Source organism: Wyeomyia smithii, chromosome 2 (genome assembly GCF_029784165.1).
Source record: "Wyeomyia smithii strain HCP4-BCI-WySm-NY-G18 chromosome 2, ASM2978416v1, whole genome shotgun sequence".
In the NCBI taxonomy this organism is placed as follows: domain Eukaryota; kingdom Metazoa; phylum Arthropoda; class Insecta; order Diptera; family Culicidae; genus Wyeomyia; species Wyeomyia smithii.
Window position 1 is genome coordinate 17,213,101 of NC_073695.1, and position 17,650 is coordinate 17,230,750.

The 17,650-nt window shown below is 38.1% G+C and overlaps 2 protein-coding genes across 8 annotated transcripts; both read left to right on the forward strand.

Annotated features, from left to right (window-relative positions):
- The first annotated feature begins 2,948 nt into the window (after window positions 1–2,948).
- On the forward strand, window positions 2,949–5,258 carry LOC129724648 (uncharacterized). The gene is made up of 4 exons (XM_055679723.1): window positions 2,949–3,100; window positions 3,156–3,209; window positions 4,604–4,971; window positions 5,036–5,258. Exons 1-4 carry the CDS (start codon window positions 3,091–3,093, stop codon window positions 5,120–5,122), a joined length of 519 nt encoding a protein of 172 aa, XP_055535698.1. The 5' UTR covers window positions 2,949–3,090; the 3' UTR covers window positions 5,123–5,258.
- A 334-nt stretch (window positions 5,259–5,592) lies between these two features.
- LOC129724646 (gamma-glutamyl hydrolase-like) lies at window positions 5,593–14,796 on the forward strand. 7 transcript variants are annotated; one of them, XM_055679716.1, is made up of 5 exons: window positions 5,593–5,720; window positions 5,884–6,253; window positions 13,147–13,632; window positions 13,690–14,051; window positions 14,559–14,796. In XM_055679716.1, the coding sequence occupies exons 2-5, from the start codon at window positions 6,000–6,002 to the stop codon at window positions 14,615–14,617; spliced, it is 1,161 nt and encodes a 386-aa protein (XP_055535691.1). In that variant the 5' UTR covers window positions 5,593–5,720; window positions 5,884–5,999; the 3' UTR covers window positions 14,618–14,796. The 7 variants fall into 7 exon arrangements, with proteins under 7 accessions (XP_055535691.1, XP_055535697.1, XP_055535695.1 ...); XM_055679722.1 differs by having other exon boundaries at window positions 13,690–13,943; XM_055679720.1 differs by lacking the exon at window positions 14,559–14,796 and adding an exon at window positions 14,155–14,380.
- Window positions 14,797–17,650: the final 2,854 nt, after the last annotated feature.

The following is a 17,650-nucleotide window of genomic DNA, read 5'->3' on the forward strand; positions in this document are numbered from 1 at the left end:
ACACGATTCGCTAGTTGGGTGGTAGTTGTGTTCCAACCAACGAATTTCGGCTGTATTCGATTGAAAATTTGAAATGAACTTTTTTTGTGGCGATGGAGCTAGGTTACAGTGTTACGTCTGTTAGTCTGTACTAGAACCGAAATAATGTTAAACAACCAGCCAAAAGGCCAGAAAACGTAAAGCAGGCAAAAAAACAACAGAAATTAAGTCCAAATTAAAAAAAATCGTTCGAGTGAGCCGCAAAACACCTCTAACACCAGAGAACCAGAAAGCAAATACACTGGGGTCTTTTTTTACGCGGTTGATTGTACCGCGTTTAAAAGTTTAGATTAGACTTACTTATACTAAACCTATTTCAAACCGCGTACCAAAAATCTTCCGAATCTCGTGAAAATAATCCGCTCTATTGTAAAAAAAATCGCGTTTAATAAAATTCATAAAAATAATCCGCGTAAAAAAGACCCCAGAGTACAAGTAAAAAAAATACCAAGAAAAACCATATCAAGTTTAATTTAAAATTGATATAATGGCTTTTTTGCCTTGGTGCTACATTCCATATCGGAGCTCGACCGTCTGTTTATTATACACAGACTTCGCAGCCAACTGTTAAGTGTACAGGACAATTGCGGGGCTAGAGCTACAATCCTACTGATACTAACAGTCTCTCCCGAGCACTCCCGAGGTATAATGGCTTAAGACGCTTTAATTAGGCTGAAAAGATTAAAAAATAATAAATATGATCAAAAATAAGCCAAAAATGGATGAAAAGTGCATCTCAGGTAAAGGACGCTGAAAAAAAGTTGTCTAAAATTTTGTTAGAATTTCTATGAAAAACGAATAAAACAAATTTGGCGTTCCTTCCTGTTTGTTGAACAAAAATTAGAAAAATGAAAGGGAAAAGGCCAAACAGAAAATGATTTAAATTTAGCCAAATGGTTGAACGCTTCTGAATGATAGAAAAAGGCTAAGCAGAAATTGATTCGAAATTTCGCTATAGTTGGATCCATATATGGATGTGACTAAAGACAAAACTGATTTCAAATTGAGTTTCGTGGGCAGTGCATCAAAAAGTTAATTTCTTTTTAATTTGGCCTGAAAAACTTGAAAGTATCTCTGCTATTGAAAGAGAACACGAAAAAAATATTTTTTTTACCTGAAATTATTGATAGTTTCTGTGTTCGCTGGCTCGCAATAACGGGCGATGCCTGCGAGGCGAGTATGGAATGAAAGAATTGAAGGGTAACGATAAATACAGTGCTGTTTCACTGTCATCTGCAATAAAATGTTATTGTTGGATATGTATGAACACGGCTTGTCATGATTTTGTGTTTTTGTTTTAGGCTAGTGGCTCTCGATTCATGACATAAGAAAGTTAATTTACAACCAACATTATGACTGTAAATGTACAAATTAACTGAAGTAAAATTAATGTAGGTACTTGTACCTGAGGCCACAAACCACTCACAGTGCACGAACAAAACATGCTTTCCGATATATGTTACAGATAAAGCATCATACCATTAAGAGTATTTTTTACCGTTAATATAACGTGCTCAGTTCTGCGGATCGCGCAACTACCGGTATTAGAACGGCTGAGTGTACGAAATACACGCATTGTGCACAGTCACCGAAACTAGAGTGCCTATATATATATATATATATATATATATATATATATATATATATATATATATATATATATATATATATATATATATATATATATATATATATATATATATATATATATATATATATATATATATATATATATATATATATATATATATATATATATATATATATATATATATATATATATATATATATATATATATATATATATATATATATATATATATATATATAACTAGAGTGGCGCCGTGTCATCCAAAGTAACGCTGGTAACACTGAACATCATTTCTCTTTTCCCCACATGTGTTTAATAGGTTGTTTGCTCAATTGGAATCAGAGATGCCAGACTTTTTTTTGGCAAGTCTGTATAATCCATAAAAATGTCTGTATAAGTCTGTATACCGCTGCGAAAAAAAGTTACCGATACATTGATACCTAATTATTTGTCGACCTGTCAGATTGTTTTGTTTTATTGCTTGTTTTGATTGTTCTTTTTCGAGTCTATCATAGTTGGTCGATTAATCGATAACTAATTTATCTTTTAAATCTAAGTAACACATAGAAGTAAGAGTCTTTCCCGTGATAAAAATCGTCGTTCGTCGTAATGTAGCTAAACTGATACATGATGGCAGAAGTCTCGCGGTTATAAAAATAGTACCTTCAAGGTTTGGGACATTTTAAGCAATTCTTCAACGTTGGATATTGCTCCGAATAGAACAAACGGTCTTTTCACCAATATAACCTGCATGGCAATCGATCGAGACAATCAGCTGTTTGTTACTGGGGGCGAAACAGGCAGATTAGTGCCCACGGGGCCGATAAAAACCCCGATAGCCTGACTCGATTCCCGTTGTCATGATTTCACTCTCAAAAACGCAAGATTAATATGTTCAGCAAAGTGTTCAGTTCCTAGTTCACTTTTTCCAGCAACGGCTACAGTGACTTTTGGTTTTTGTGTTCGTTTTTTTGTGTATACTGGTAAAACCATTATGTAGAATATCAGATATCTGTGTAATATCTGTATTATACTAAATGTCTGTATAAAATCTGTAGGCTTATGCGTGTCTGTATCGCAACACAGAAAGTCTGTATAATACAGATTTGTCTGTATATCTGGCATCTCTGATTGGAATGACACTGACAGATAATTTTTATTCCGATTTTGACAGTGTCGCCACTCTATATATTTACAGGCACTCTAACCGAAACTAGAGTGCAGCGCGCCGTTAATGATGCTCTTCATCGTGTTACTCTTTTTTTGCAGACCTTTTTTATCCTGAACCGGTAATTTAGTTGATCTAGTACTGTACAGATGTCGCTTCGACGTACAAACCGTGTGGTTTGATTTTCGTTAGTGTCATCCGTGACTGCGAAACGGTTGTTTGGATCCAAATCAGTTTGTTTTGTTTTTGAATCTAGTTTTACGCCGGTTGCAATTCGTTCGAATAATTTGAGATGGATAAAGGTAAAATAAATTGTATGTGGTTCTTCGTTGAATAATAGTTCTTTACTATTCGTAGATACTTCAAGGGTTGTCACACTAAACAAAACTTTAGAGGACATTCGATTGCAGAGTAAGTTTTTGAAGTGAATTGATTCAACGTCGACTCTCTTTTTACGCGGGTAATACGTACCTTGTTGAAATAGCAAAGCAAAGCCTTGGTGCTAAATTCCGATTAGGAACCGGACCTTCGGTTCATTATACACAGACTTCGCAACCAACTGTTAAGTGTACAGGACAATAGCGGGGCTAGCGCTACGATCCTACTGACATTAACAGTCTCTCCTGAGCCGGGACTCGAACATACGGGGACTGGCTTGTTAGGTCAGCATAGTAACTCGAGACCAGCTGAGGCTAAGAGGGTTGTTGAAATATGTTATTCAATAAACAACGAATCAACGAATGAACTGTTTTACGGTAACATTAGGAATACCAGTTCCAAATGTATGATTAAAAGCGTTTGCTTTACTCATCTCGTGAGAGAGCGAAGACTTTGGTGAATATTCGCAGGTGATTGTAACTTCATTCTATATACCTCTGTAGTGAAAGCAGCATATGGCTAAGATACTATCTCCTGCTAATTAAGACTACAAGAAGCAAATTAGACATGCAGGACGATGAGAAATTGTCAATTGTAATAAAACAGATAATTAAGACAATCGAATATTCTACATCAGTGTTAATAATCACTGAAATTCGTTAGAAAGACAGCGAAGTTCTTAGTGCTGCCAAAACTTTGAAAATGTTCATTTTCGAGAACGGATTACCGATCATCAATCTTTATAATTGCCAGAACCATTTATTTACACTACATGTATCTGCCTAATGTAAATATAGCTTGCAGAAACAATCGTGCAGATGAAATTTGTGTAAAATAAGCATTCAAATCAAGTCTGCGGAACGAAACTAAGATGGACTCTGATGTAGAATTTAAACCGTGCAAGACACGGTGTCCACTATGGAACGGCCCTTAAAGGACTCAAGAAAATTTGAGAGCTGTCGGAGATATCTTAAAACGGTTCCCGGCAATATAACTGTTGACTAACCCATTCGTATGAAGCAAATCGTTTTTTGTCATAAAAAAACATGTTCTTTTTAGCATATTGAATACCTATCCATGTTTTTTGTAATCAGTATTATTTTTCCCATCAAAATCATTTGCTGTTAAAATAGGTCCATTTGTTCAGAAGTCATTTTTTTATTTGAAAAAGTAACAATTTTTGGAACCACCCTAACTCAAAGTCACCCTAAGTGTGAACAAAAAAAAAAGCCGAAGGAACGAATAATATATGCACAGAGTTTGAACAAAGTTGGAAAGTTGTTATCTGTTTTTTGGCTGCGGATATCCTGTTGTTATGTAATTTATTGACTTATCAATCGTCTCTCCAAAGTTATACTAACAGCATTATATAATTGTCAGCAAAACAAATATAACGCTTTCAAGTTTTTTTTGTGCATCTCCCGCAGATGCTAAAAACGACAAACTGTTGAAAGATTTCGGTATCGACATTGCCAACCTAAGCGATACGGCTCAGGAAGCGCTGGATAATTACGCCAAAATCCGACAGCTAACCGGTTTGGCTCAGCTGGATCCCTCGTTTGTGGATGAATACTGCTACCAGGAGCAGGCAAAGCGACTGGAAGCACGACTGCAAGCGATCCCACTGAATGCCCGCATCAAGCAGCTGAGAGAGGACATCAAGCGGGAAGAAAGCGACCTTGCCAGGCTGGAAGCCTTCGTTACCGAAACCCAATCACAACTCATACCGACGGACGTGATGGAAAAGATGCGAGTAACGCGCGAAAAGCGAATAGAAATGCTGCGAAGCAAACAAGTAATTTACCCGCATGTCGCGAGCCAGACCTAACAGCTAATTAATTGCAACATATTTTCCACAGAAAACACTAATGGGAAAAGCCGACACCATAAAACTGGATGATCTGATCGCTAAGGTCAACAGCCTGGAAGCAGACGAAAATACGTAATCCCACTGACGTTCCTTGCAATGATTGCAATGTTGCTCTCTATGCTTTGATGTGATTCCCCGGAATGAGATAGAAAAAAATAACTTCATTTAAAATCAATGGCACTCGAATAAAATAAACTATTGTATAATATCTACTCTACATGTTTGTCATTCGTGTGTCCGGTTTTATGGGATTCCTGACCCATGCTTTCACGACATGAAAGAATTGAGCGATGACACTTTTGTATTAATGGGCATTAGTTGGTTATAATTCATACGACAGAGAGAATTTTAGAACGTTATCGTTATGCTAAAATTCTTGCAATGATAATCTAAGCAGTAAACAAAAACGCCCATTTCCGTGCGATATGTCGAGAAAACACTTCACGTCAATTAGGGCTAGTAGATTTCGTCTCCCTTTTAGTTAACCGAGTCATCACAGTTAAATTGATAATTTGCAGCTGATAATGTACACTGCGAATGGAAGGCAATATATAGTAAGTCCGCAAGAGCGAACGAATGGCAAAATGTACTTCAGTAGTAATCGTGCGATCATTTGGTTCATTTCGTTGAGAGTCAAGTTGACGACGGTAGCCAAACGGCACATGTTAATCGAGGTACGTACACGCGACAGTATATAGTTCTACGGTCGATAAAAACAACGGCTGAATGTGATTATCAAGTTCAGCAATGTTGGGTTCAGCTAATCTTGCTTTACAAAAAACTTTTGTCATAGCAGTGTTTACTAATGCAATAGAAATGTGAACAACCTCCCGGCAGGTGTCAGCTGTTTACGCTTTCTAGAGCTCTTGACGGCAAGGAAAGGACGCCAGTTTTGATTACGGTTCTGTACGACTGCTTGAATTGGCATTTTGTGAATCGTTACGTGCGGAGGCATGATGGCGTGGAAGCTACTTGTGTTTTGTTTAGCGCTTCTCGGTAACAAGGCGATAGTGGAGACAGCGACAATCATCGATTCTGGCGAACGGGCGGTGAAAGTTCGGCTCAATGAGGAACCCGTGATTGGAATTCTAGCCCAGGAGATGTCCTACAGTTTGGCCGCCAAGTACGAGGAGGACTTCGAAAGCTACATCGCTGCATCCTACGTGAAGTTTATCGAAGGTGCCGGTGCGCGGGCTGTCCCTATTTGGTGAGTCAGAATTTTAAACTATTGCAAACATTTTTTTTTTTTTTTGCTTTCTTTAAAGGAAAATTATCAAAGTTTTAAGTTATCGAAGTGTACGAACTGTAATTTTTATCATTTTAAATTATCCACTCTAGACGAGATTGTATTGAACCATGACTCGCTGGGAAAAGTTGAAAATGCAACAGCTTAAGGTGAATCGGGACGTGGTCGCGATCAACTCGAATTTTGCAATCTAATTTTTTCTTGATTTATGAAGAGTACGTACATGAAACTTTGATCAATTGTTTTCACAACTGTTGCATGCCTGAAGTAGCAATTTGAGTGCTTTTTATTGAGTGTAAGCCGAATTTTTTACGCTCAAACTACAAAAGTAAAAAGAACTCTAACCTCAAAATTGTATAGGAAAAGACCAATATCCCGATTCACCTTAACAACAGGAGCAAAATGATCCTCAGGTGCACAATCGTGTCTGTCATGACAGCGAGCGAATCAATCCGCTTATCACCGTTCAGTTTGAATTGAAGATTAATTTTTAAAATGATTGGCAATCTTTTTGTCTTGGATATCTATTCATTTCTGACAGCGACTGTTTTTTGTGTATGAACAATATTCTAGCAAAAACGTCATTTTGTGACGATACGTTACTCATAACAGGGTGTGCGAAAACTGTAATTTTGTTGAGTAAATATGACTTTACTTGATAATGTAGTTATTACGATAAGAACGTTTAGAATGTTGAGTGTGTGCAGAATTGCCAGATTTGTTTCCAACACGTCACTCTCAATTTCAGCACAATAACCAATATTCAGGTGGCAGAACTAAAATCCCTACACTGTTTCGAAATTACTGAGATGTATTTGATATTTCTAGCAGTTTTTCAACTAAAATTTCAACATTACCCAGAATTACTACGAGTAACTTAAATTGTTTTTTTTCTGTCGGATAACAAACTAGCAAGCGACCGAGTATTGTCCGGGCTGTTATTCCAGGTTAGGAGTTATATCGTTTCTACATAAAAAATTCCTGGAGGTGATTAAACGAATTTTGAGATATTTTATGATTCGGAAATGATACAGATTAACCCTCTCTTTACCATGGTTACTCTACTGCCGTGAGATGACATTGTGACGTAGATCCAAGTGATCAGTTTTTCAGTACGGCCCAAAAACGAAAGAATTCTTCGTCACTTTTGTATGGAAATGTGTGCCAACGTCACTTTGTTTTTTTGATTTTATGTAACGTACGAATAAGTAACAACGAGAAAGAAGATACCAAAAGATAGGCCTTCGAATAATGAACAAATTGGCATGAAAAACTCATATTCGAGAAAGTGGCACTTACGTCACTTTGTCATCTCACGGCAGTCTAGAGCACCACAAGTTTGGATGTGTGTAACGTTACGAATTATTTAGCAATCTCCTCAAATTTCAAAAATATATTCTTGCACACCTAACTTATGTTCCGGCAAAGAATTATCCAAAAATGTACAGTCAATAATTTATTAGAGTACAAACATTTGAAAAAGTGCCGTTTTTTTCTTCGAAAAATAATTCAATAATTTCTATTGTTCATGAGCTATCACCATCCTATTGTTGATCCGTGCAAAAAATATTTGCTTATTAATTAGGTGTCACAACACTCCTTAAAACAAATTGTAGTCATTTTACTCATTTCAATCAAGTTTTATGAATGCTCAAACCTTGGTGCACCAGAGCACCACTGGGCGAATAACAACAAAAATGAAGTTGTTCTCAGCACGTTTGAAAATTAAGAATTATCGTTCAAAGTGCTGTTTTCTAAAGAGCGACTGAAATAGCACATCGATGCCTTCAATACAATACCGACGTCACGATACGCGACTTGATGAAACCAGAATTACGTTGCTGGGCATTCGTATCGAAATTGCAAACAGGCTCATTCAGCGTGGAAAACAAAAAGTAAAGCGTAGAGGTCGATCCCAGAAACAGATGCCTGTAAAAAAATCTCGACTTCCGCTGAAAGCTCCCGAGTTGAACTCCAGATTAGATGGTGTTGCTCACTGGCCTGTAGCATGTGACGAGCGATCACGTTGTTACCATTGTGATTCTCGTAATTATTTCACATATTTCTGTTGCTCGAAATGTGGGAGACCGTTATGCCTTTTAAGAGACCGTAATTGCTTTACAGCATATCATACATAATATAAAATATTATTCCGTTCCGTTTTATTAACTTTTTATAAGATATCTAGACAAAATGAAGTTAGTTGTTGATTTTGTATTGTTTGTAAAATGTGACTCGTAAAACCCAGTGGTGCTCTACAGCACAATTTTATTTTTTTTTTTTTTTTTCGTTCAAACTATAATTTGGGATAAAATAAGAAGGGTTTGTTCAAGCGCTTTCGCTAAAAACCTATTTTTCGATTTTTGTTTGAGTAAAAACCTTGTGGTGAAGAAAGGGTTAAGGTAAGAAACAATGTGATCATCAGTATCATTCTCAGAATCGCTCGAAAATTTTCCGAAGTTTGTTCGAAAACCAAAATGTTTATGCCAATCACACCAACGTCAATGTTTTTAATCAAATGAAGAGAGTCAACTTCACTGGTCATCTCAGAAGACTTTTATCCAAATCTTCCGTTTTATAATAAACTGCATTGACTTCTAGGAAGACGATGTCGCTTTCAAATTGCCCCCCAAACCAACACTCTGGAATCGAGGAACACTTCTTTGGGGCTCCGAAATATTGTCTCTTTCTACTGCCCACAATCGATCATTTTCTGCATTGTAAGGCTACTCTACTGCCGGTACCCGCATAACTGTCCCATACTGATTTTGGTCACTTTTGAGTTATCATCGGGAATCGACTTAATTGTTATCATATTTTCTGGAAAAAAATTAAAATTGATACTTTTGTATGGAAAAACATGGAAAAAATACCAAGTTGTTTTTGCCCCATATTGAAAGTACCCGCATTACAGTCCCACTGCATTGTGGTACAATCTGCAAACATATAATTTTGCTCCAGATTAGTGTATATCGGATTATTTTAGGCATATAGAAGAATGTCATTTAATTAACTAGACTAACTTGTGGTGCTATGAAACTGTTGGTTCAGGATATAATTGCTGGAAATCAGAAACATGTTGTTTTTCATTATGGGACAGTTATCCGGGTACCGGCAGTCTAGGACTAATAGTTTATCATCAGAGAAAATGAATTCGTGATCAGCGTGCCGTAAAAGTATCATTTTCGCTCTATCGAACCTTTTTTTCTCTGAGAGGATTCGAATACGCCGTGAATTTGCACTTCTTGTAGGCTTGCCTTTTTCGCCGGATACGCTCCCTCAAACCTTTAACGACTTGCGGCATCCTTGCAGATCATGGACAACCGAATTTTCTACGGTCCTCCGAAGAGGATGTTTCCTTGTACCTTCTAACGTTTTTTTTTGTGCCTAGCTGTAGCGTTGTTAATACGCTGAAACCTAAGTCTAGGATTTTTAAGTAGAATCCAACAGCATAAGCAGACAAACGTAGCGATGTTGTTTACATCGGCACTGCCGCCTTTCGGCTATCTAATAAATTTCGAATTTGGTTTCGAATTGTTTTGTTTTGTCGCTTGTATGAATATAAATAAAAGTGAATAGGCAAAAATAAAAAAAATTCTTACCTTTTACCTTCGTGGCTTCTACCTGTTTACCATCGTTGTTGGATTCAAGTTTTTGAGATATGATTGACTTTACATCTCTATATCCAGTCCAGCATAATCGAATATGTTCGCGATCGACAACCTGGCCACCCAGAATTCTGCTATATTTTCTTTGATATAGCCGACGATGTTTCGTCTCAGGTCCATAGCTCGTCTGGTTTCGAATGGTCAAAAATAGGCAGTGTCCACCGGCATTTTTCTAACTACCATAGTACCTTCACTTTCATTTGGAAAATCGTTGAAACTTGTTCACAACACAACATGCCCAGCCCACCACAACCTGCCATATTTGGGGGTGGACTCTGAGATAGCTCCCCAAGCAGCTCCTGCAGTTCGTGGTTCATTCGCCTTCTCCACATTCTGTTCCACCGCAAGAATGGCAGTCCACCGAAGATGGTGCGCAGCACCTTCCTCTCGAAAACCGCAAGGGCGCGTTGGTCCTCTACAAGAAATTCTACTCGATCGGAGCCTGCCATAATGCGCCGGTATCTTTGTCGGCAGTTACCAGTGAGCCCAGATACGAACTTATCGACCACCTCGATGTCATCACCACCAATTTAAACTCGAGGTTGGAGGATAGCACTGTCTTCTTGTGAACCCTTTCCTTTCATGTACTTCGTCTTCGATGCATTGATGACCTGACCAATCCGTTTGGCTTCCGAGCCACAACGTCGATATCGTCGGCGAAACCCAACAGTAGAACAGACTTCTGGAATATCGTGTCACTTGTGTTAATCTCCGCTCTTCTTATGACACCTTCCAGGGCAATGTTAAACAGTAGGCACGAGAGATCATCACCTTACCTCAAACCTCTTCGGGTTTCGAAGGGGCTCGAGAGTGCCCCCGATACTCGAACTACACACATCACTCGATCCATCGTCGCTTTGACCAACCGCGTTAGTTTGTCCGGAAATCCGAATTCGTGCATAATTTGCCACAGCTGGTCTCGATCGATTGTGTCGTACGCCGATTTAAACTCGATAAACAAATGATGTGTGGGCACTAGGGTTAAATGTTAGCTCCCATGCACTTTTCGTGCTCCTTATGGGTCCCATAACAACTGTGTAACTTTTCAGATCGATCGGTGAAACGCCCGATTTGCGCCCGATTTTTAAAATTTCCATACGATTTTATATGGCAAAATCCACTTTTTCAATATTTATTCTCTAGAGATGTCCAGTTGGCTGTTAAAAATATATCAATACATGATATTTGTAGGAAATTTTTCTGGGAAAAACTCTTCTGAAGACCGTAAGGCGCTACGATGCTTGTAGAAACAGCTATTCACCCTAAACTGATTGAATGTCTGACGGACGGCTCACCATTGAAATTTTCCAGCAACACTGCTACAGCATGCTGCTGTGAAGTCTGGGGTGAATATCTTTTTTCACAAGCAAAGTTGCGCCTTGCGATCTTCAGAAGAGGTTTTCCCAGAAAAATTTCCTAAAAGTATCATGTATTGATATATTTTTAGGAGCCAACTGGACATCTCTATAGAAAAAGTTCTCAAAAAGTGTTTTTTCCCATATAAAATCGTATAGAAGCTTTAAAAATCGGGCGCAAATCGGGCGTTTCACCCATCGATCTGAAAAGTTACACAGTTGTTATAGGACCCATAAGGAACACGAAAAGTGCATGAGAGCGAAAAATAACACCATCGCTTTCGTGGCATTCCTGCATAACCTGCCGAACCGCATTTCGAAAAATGTTCTTACGTAATTTGTGGATGACACCATAAGGCTTTGAAATAATAGCACCGCTTCTTTGCACACCAGCTCTCCGTACTGCACCCTCCAAGGGAATGTTGAACAACAGACTCGAAAGCCCGTCACCCTGCTTCAGACCGTCTAACGTCATGAACTGGTTCGAAATTACGCCCGCTATCTTAGCGCATGATGAAAATGTCAAGGGTGGCTAGAATCAGCGTCATCAGTTTTGTTAGGAAACCGTTGTTTGAAACATAATCTACCATAATTCGTTGCGCTCAACTGAGTCGTATGCCGCCTTAAAGTCTATAAACGGTGATATTCATCATGCAGACTTACCTCTCTGAACTTTTCAAGAATTTGACGCAAGGTGAACATTTGGTCCGTTGTAGATCGCCCTTCCCGGAAACGGCACTGGTACTCTCCAAAAAAGGCTTTCGGCAACGGCCTCAGTTTATTAAACAGGATGCGGGAGAGAATCTTGTAAGCAGAATTGAGGCGTGTTATGCCTCGCTAGTTACTGCAATCTAGTCGATTGCGCTAGATTGCGATTATTTTGCATGTTTTACGTAACAATTTTAACTATAACTTCAAATAAAAAGCAGTGAGATGCTCAGGAAACTTTTGATGGAAGTAATTGTAATTTGATGGCTAAAAATTAAGATACTATTCACTAAACTATGTAAAATATGCAAAATCATAATATTTTATGCTTAATTTCCATATCTTCCAGTATCTTAGAAGTGCATAAAACGTCAAGATCTGGTGTTACCTATAAAACAACAACAAAAAATCGACTTTCTGGGACTTTTTTAAATGAGGGAATAAATTTCCATACATAAATTTCCATGAATTGACATAAAATGTCATGATTTTTTAAATTTTCATTACACTTCCAAAAAAATAATCAGCATAAATTAATTTCTTTTAAACGAAAAATCCAATTATGAACAGAAATCCGAATCGCTGAGTTACAAGCTACAAGCCGTCAGATTCTATACAACCGCCTCGTGTATTAGCCGCACAACTATAATTTACCTTAAATTGCTTCTCGTTTCCAACTTGGGTCATCTTTAGGTTCCGCTCGGCGAAGATACAATCATTTTCGACTGGACTGATTTCCGACGGGTTGAGTGGCTTCACAGTAGGATACCGAAACTGATCAATACAGATTATTTTATTTATTTATTTATTTCAAATTTTGTAACGTAAGACTATGTCTTTTTATGTTACATTATGTAGTTTCTAGTAGAAAAGTGCCAGTCTCTAATTATACTTGAAGTTGTTGAACTATAGTAATTTTCTTATAAATATCCTTAATATCCTTACTTTTCGTGTAATATTTTTCTCAACTATTTCATCTGAAATGCTCTTCACATCCCCCCTTAAAAGCTAAAAATGATTGATTGTTTCTAGCTGCTTTGAAAAAAAAATATCAAAACATATTAATTGTTAGTCGTTTCTCCTTAAACTTAAATACTAACCTGTAAAATATATGCTTTCACAGGATAAACAAACCACGTTCGTATTACGAAGGTATCCTACCATTGCTAAACGGGGTACTGCTCCCCGGAGGTTCAACCTGGTTCAATCAATCAAATGGTTACGCCGATGCCGGACGTCACATCTACGACATCGCTACGCAGCTAAACTATGATGGAAGCTATTTTCCGATTTGGGGCACATGTCTAGGTTTCGAACTACTCACATATCTCGCTGTTAACGGGACCGAACATCGTGCTCATTGCAGTTCCAACAACCAAGGTCTGCCGCTGAAGTTCGAGATAGACTTTCGAAAAAGTCGTATGTTCGGATCGGCTCCCGATGATGTCGTCGAAATACTGGCCAGCGAGCCTGTCACTCCAAACTTTCACCAGTACTGTGTAACTCAGAGGAACTTCACTGCCCTTAATTTGAGCCATGATTGGAGAGTGATGTCTACAAACCAGGACTGGAACGGTCTGCAGTTTATTTCCACCATAGAGCACAAAACGTAACATTTCCTTCGTCATCTTATTCAGGAATCATTAGTTTGTTATTTTTTTTCTAGTTTGCCATTCTACGGTATTCAGTTCCATCCGGAGAAGAACATTTACGAGTGGGTCCGTAACAAAAACATCTCGCACACTCCGGACGCTATCAAAGCTGCCCAGTATTTCGCGAATTTTTTCGTCGATGAAGCCCGCAAAAGTGACCAGCATTTCACCAGCCAGAGCGACCTCGATAGGCATGTGATCTACAATTTCCCCGCCTATTTTACTGGTTTGAAAAATTCGGCGTTTGAGCAGTGCTACTTGTTCCTAGGTAATGTTACTTATTTGGATGAAATTCCACCGATCTATACTCCAAACCACCCGGATGATGACGGGGCTGAATTGGCTGGGCACGGGAAAAATTGCTCTTCGGCATCAGGTGTGTATATCACTAACAGCATGCAAGTCACTGGTTTATTAGAAGCAGTGGCCTACGTATATACATTATTAACTACCTTAGATTGACGAATTTCATTTTTCAGTATTATAATCCATTTTTCCCTGGTTCTATTTATTAAAGGATAATCGATTTGGTTCCTGTTGTGAAGTGGTTAAAAAAAGCATGATGTACTTTTTTGGACATTCGAAACCTAACAGTTGCGTATTATTTCACTAAACTAATTAATCAAACTGCTGTCAAACATAAAAACGCGTGTATGTACTGTTCAAATATAATGTAAATTTCAACCCTAAAATTAACAAATTAAAGCTTGCTTAAATGTAATTTGTACAGAATATTCCCTGTTCCAGCATGTGAGAGTTTTGAAAACGATATTAAATATCACTTTGTGTATATTATCATACATTGAAAGGCCATGGACCTTTGCCTGGGAAAAAATTCACGCCATACTAGCGAAATGAGTAATCCGCTATAATTTTATTTCAGAACAAAAATACGTAGAAAGAAAGAAGCCAAAGTGCAGCAAACAAAAGTGCAAACAATAATCGATGTGCACTGAAGTCGGCTGTGAAACAAGAAATTTAAATTAATTGAATCAATTATGATAACACTGGAGCCGTGCGATTGGGGGTACGCCCAATCATACTGCGAAAAAAATAACAATACACTGATGCCGACCTCGATGACTTCATAGTATTTTATTTGCCTTAATTAAAGCATATCATGGGATAACTTTTCTAGTTATTGGCGTTATAAATATCATCCGAAACCCGGCCCTTGTCTATCAATCACACTCACAATCAATCAAATAAATGTATAACTAAAAAAAACCACTGCGACCTATTTTTGATCTATTATGTATTATAAACCGCTTCAATCGCTTTTTCCTTTCTTTAGTTTTTAAAGCGCTCGATGAAATTCCACAAAAAGGTTCTGGACCAAAACATATGGTAAACGACCCTTTTAATTTCCTTCGATTTCATAGTGCAGCTGTCGAACCGAGAGGATTTATTTTCTCACTGGTTTAGCCACTCTAGAATTCAGGGTACTAGGGGCTACCTGACTGGCGCAGAAAGTGCGAAAATATAAATTCCCGCATTTTATTAAAGCATGCATGTTCGCCCATGGGGCTGAATTTACTGATAGCTGCACCTTTGAATTCCGCACTCGTGGATTCGTTAATTCGTCTGTGTAAAAGTTATTCAGCCTTTACAAATTCTACAGTTGAATCATCTAATGAACTGGAAGACTGGGTGAAGTAATGTATCCAGAGCCGGATGGGGGCCCGGGGCCCAGTTTTAAGTGGGGGCCCCAAAATAAAACAAAATCGTTTTTTATCGTACGAGTACGAGATTTGGACCAGAGGTTTTGAAAGATATCTGCAACTGCTCAAAAACCGTAAAGTTTTTCTTGATATCTGAAAACAAAAACCTACCGCATTGCGATCCACAGGCAAAAATTTGCGCACAATTTGATAAAAACTGCGCAAATATAAGGGGACCCTCACAATAATCTACAGAAACTAGGAAAAAACTACGCACATCTGCAGGTCAATAAAATCTTAAAAATATGCATTTTGCAAAGCACATCTGGTATCCCTGATTCGGACAAATAAGCAACAGCAATGCATTAAAAAAAACTTGTGGGCTATTTTCTTTTTCTGCTTTACCTCCGATGCGCGCTGGTGCATTCGCGTTGACGATGTTGCTGATATTTGTTTGGTTTTCGCATGCGAAAAAGAAGGAAGGGAATGTTTTTGCTTTTGTCATCACGCACATTTTGACAATTACATAAGAGAGTTCACGCAGGTGCGAACAGCCTTAAAAATCTCTTTCAACGCGAATAACCCGAATTCCAAGGGAATCCAAGGTGAACTCGCAAAAAAACTGAAGAAAAGTTTCAGATTGAAATGGTCTGTTCGAATTTTCTTGCTATGAATCGAACTTTTGATGGAATCTATTTTTCGATACAAACTTTTTCTCGATTTGTGGGGCCCCAAAAATGCCCCCCCCCCCCCTTAAATCCGGCTCTGAATGTATCTAAGACTTTTGACTGACTACTTTTCATAACTACACAAATCTTTAATGCACAAGAATTTTTCTGGCGCCAACTCGAGGCGATAGAATGTATTTCCACACTAGTTTGAGTGCCTCACTATCGCAAAACCTCTTGTATTGGTGCTTATTACAGGAGTCACTTCACGGTGAAATCAGAGTGAAGTGAATAAAGTCCTATTACGGGACTCACGTAAGTGAGAAAAACGTCGCAAGGTGACATCTGCCGTGAAATCTGGGTTATTATGAGTGTCATATGAGTGAAGTGGAAACGGAAAAAGCGACGTTTCGAGTGGAATTATTTCACGACCATTTTGAACGGTGGAATGATTTCACAAAGATAGGGAAGTTTAAAAATCGATTGATTTGTAATCTAGTGATAATATATATGGGATTCATTTTCCAGTAACAAGGTTAATCTTTTTTTCTTTGAAAAAAATCGACTCTCTGGGACTTACACATTTTTGTGCTGCGGCTAATGGAACGCAAGGGAAAAATTTACCTTCGAATTTCGTTTAGCAGGTAGGGCTCAAAAGTTTCCGCTTGTCGAAAAATGTCCTCATACAAAATTTCAGCTCAATCGACTTTCCGGGACTTAGAAATTTTTGAGCTAGGAAACTCGCATATTTCACTTGTCCTATTCTCTTTTTCACTTCACTGTCAATCCCACTCCACGGAGGCGGTTTTTGTCACCTCACTTGAGGTGGAATCGGGAATAGGTCTCAAAAGGTAAAGTGAGCGTGAAATATATTTCACCGTGAATTGACTCCCGTAATAAGCACCATTATGAATTCTATGGTAATTTGATGGTTTGAAATAAATGTAGATAAACGCTGATCACATATTTTTCAGAATACATAGATTTACTCACCGCGTAGAATTTAATATCATCACAGGGTACTTAAATTACGGTTCAAACGTTATAATCATTATCATTCCTATCTTTCAATCGTTACGGTTCAACGAATGTTATTGAACAAATTTTTATTATTGTTAAAAATTTGACAATAATTTTTATAATCTCGAGAAACTAGAGCTCAGGTGTGAGCTAGGCAATGTAATCGGCTAAACACTTGGCCAAAATGATTTCCACAAATAGATCGTACACTCAGGAAATAAATAAATGCATTATAATAACTATAATGCGTTTTCGCAAAGTTGGTTTATTCAACCTCCTACCCATTAGTTCCTGTGTAACACTTGCGTCGTCTTTGCTACACACTTTCGTTCACTCTTTCTTCAATTTATGGTCGTTTTTAAAAACTTTCCTTGTTTTCTGAAGCTTATCCTGCATGATTGCCCAGAATTTTTCTATAAGGCGAAGTTCTGGCTGATCGTTGATTTCGTACCACTCCATCACCGGTTTCACGTAATGGCACGTTGCCAGATCCGGCCAAAACGTTGGACTTCATATGTTTGACCGTTGATGGTGCCGTTCGTTATTCACGGCTTCCGGAATTTGCCGTACCCGCCTAAAATACCAAGTATTTCTTGTCAAATTTGTCAACCTTCTTCAACCAGAAC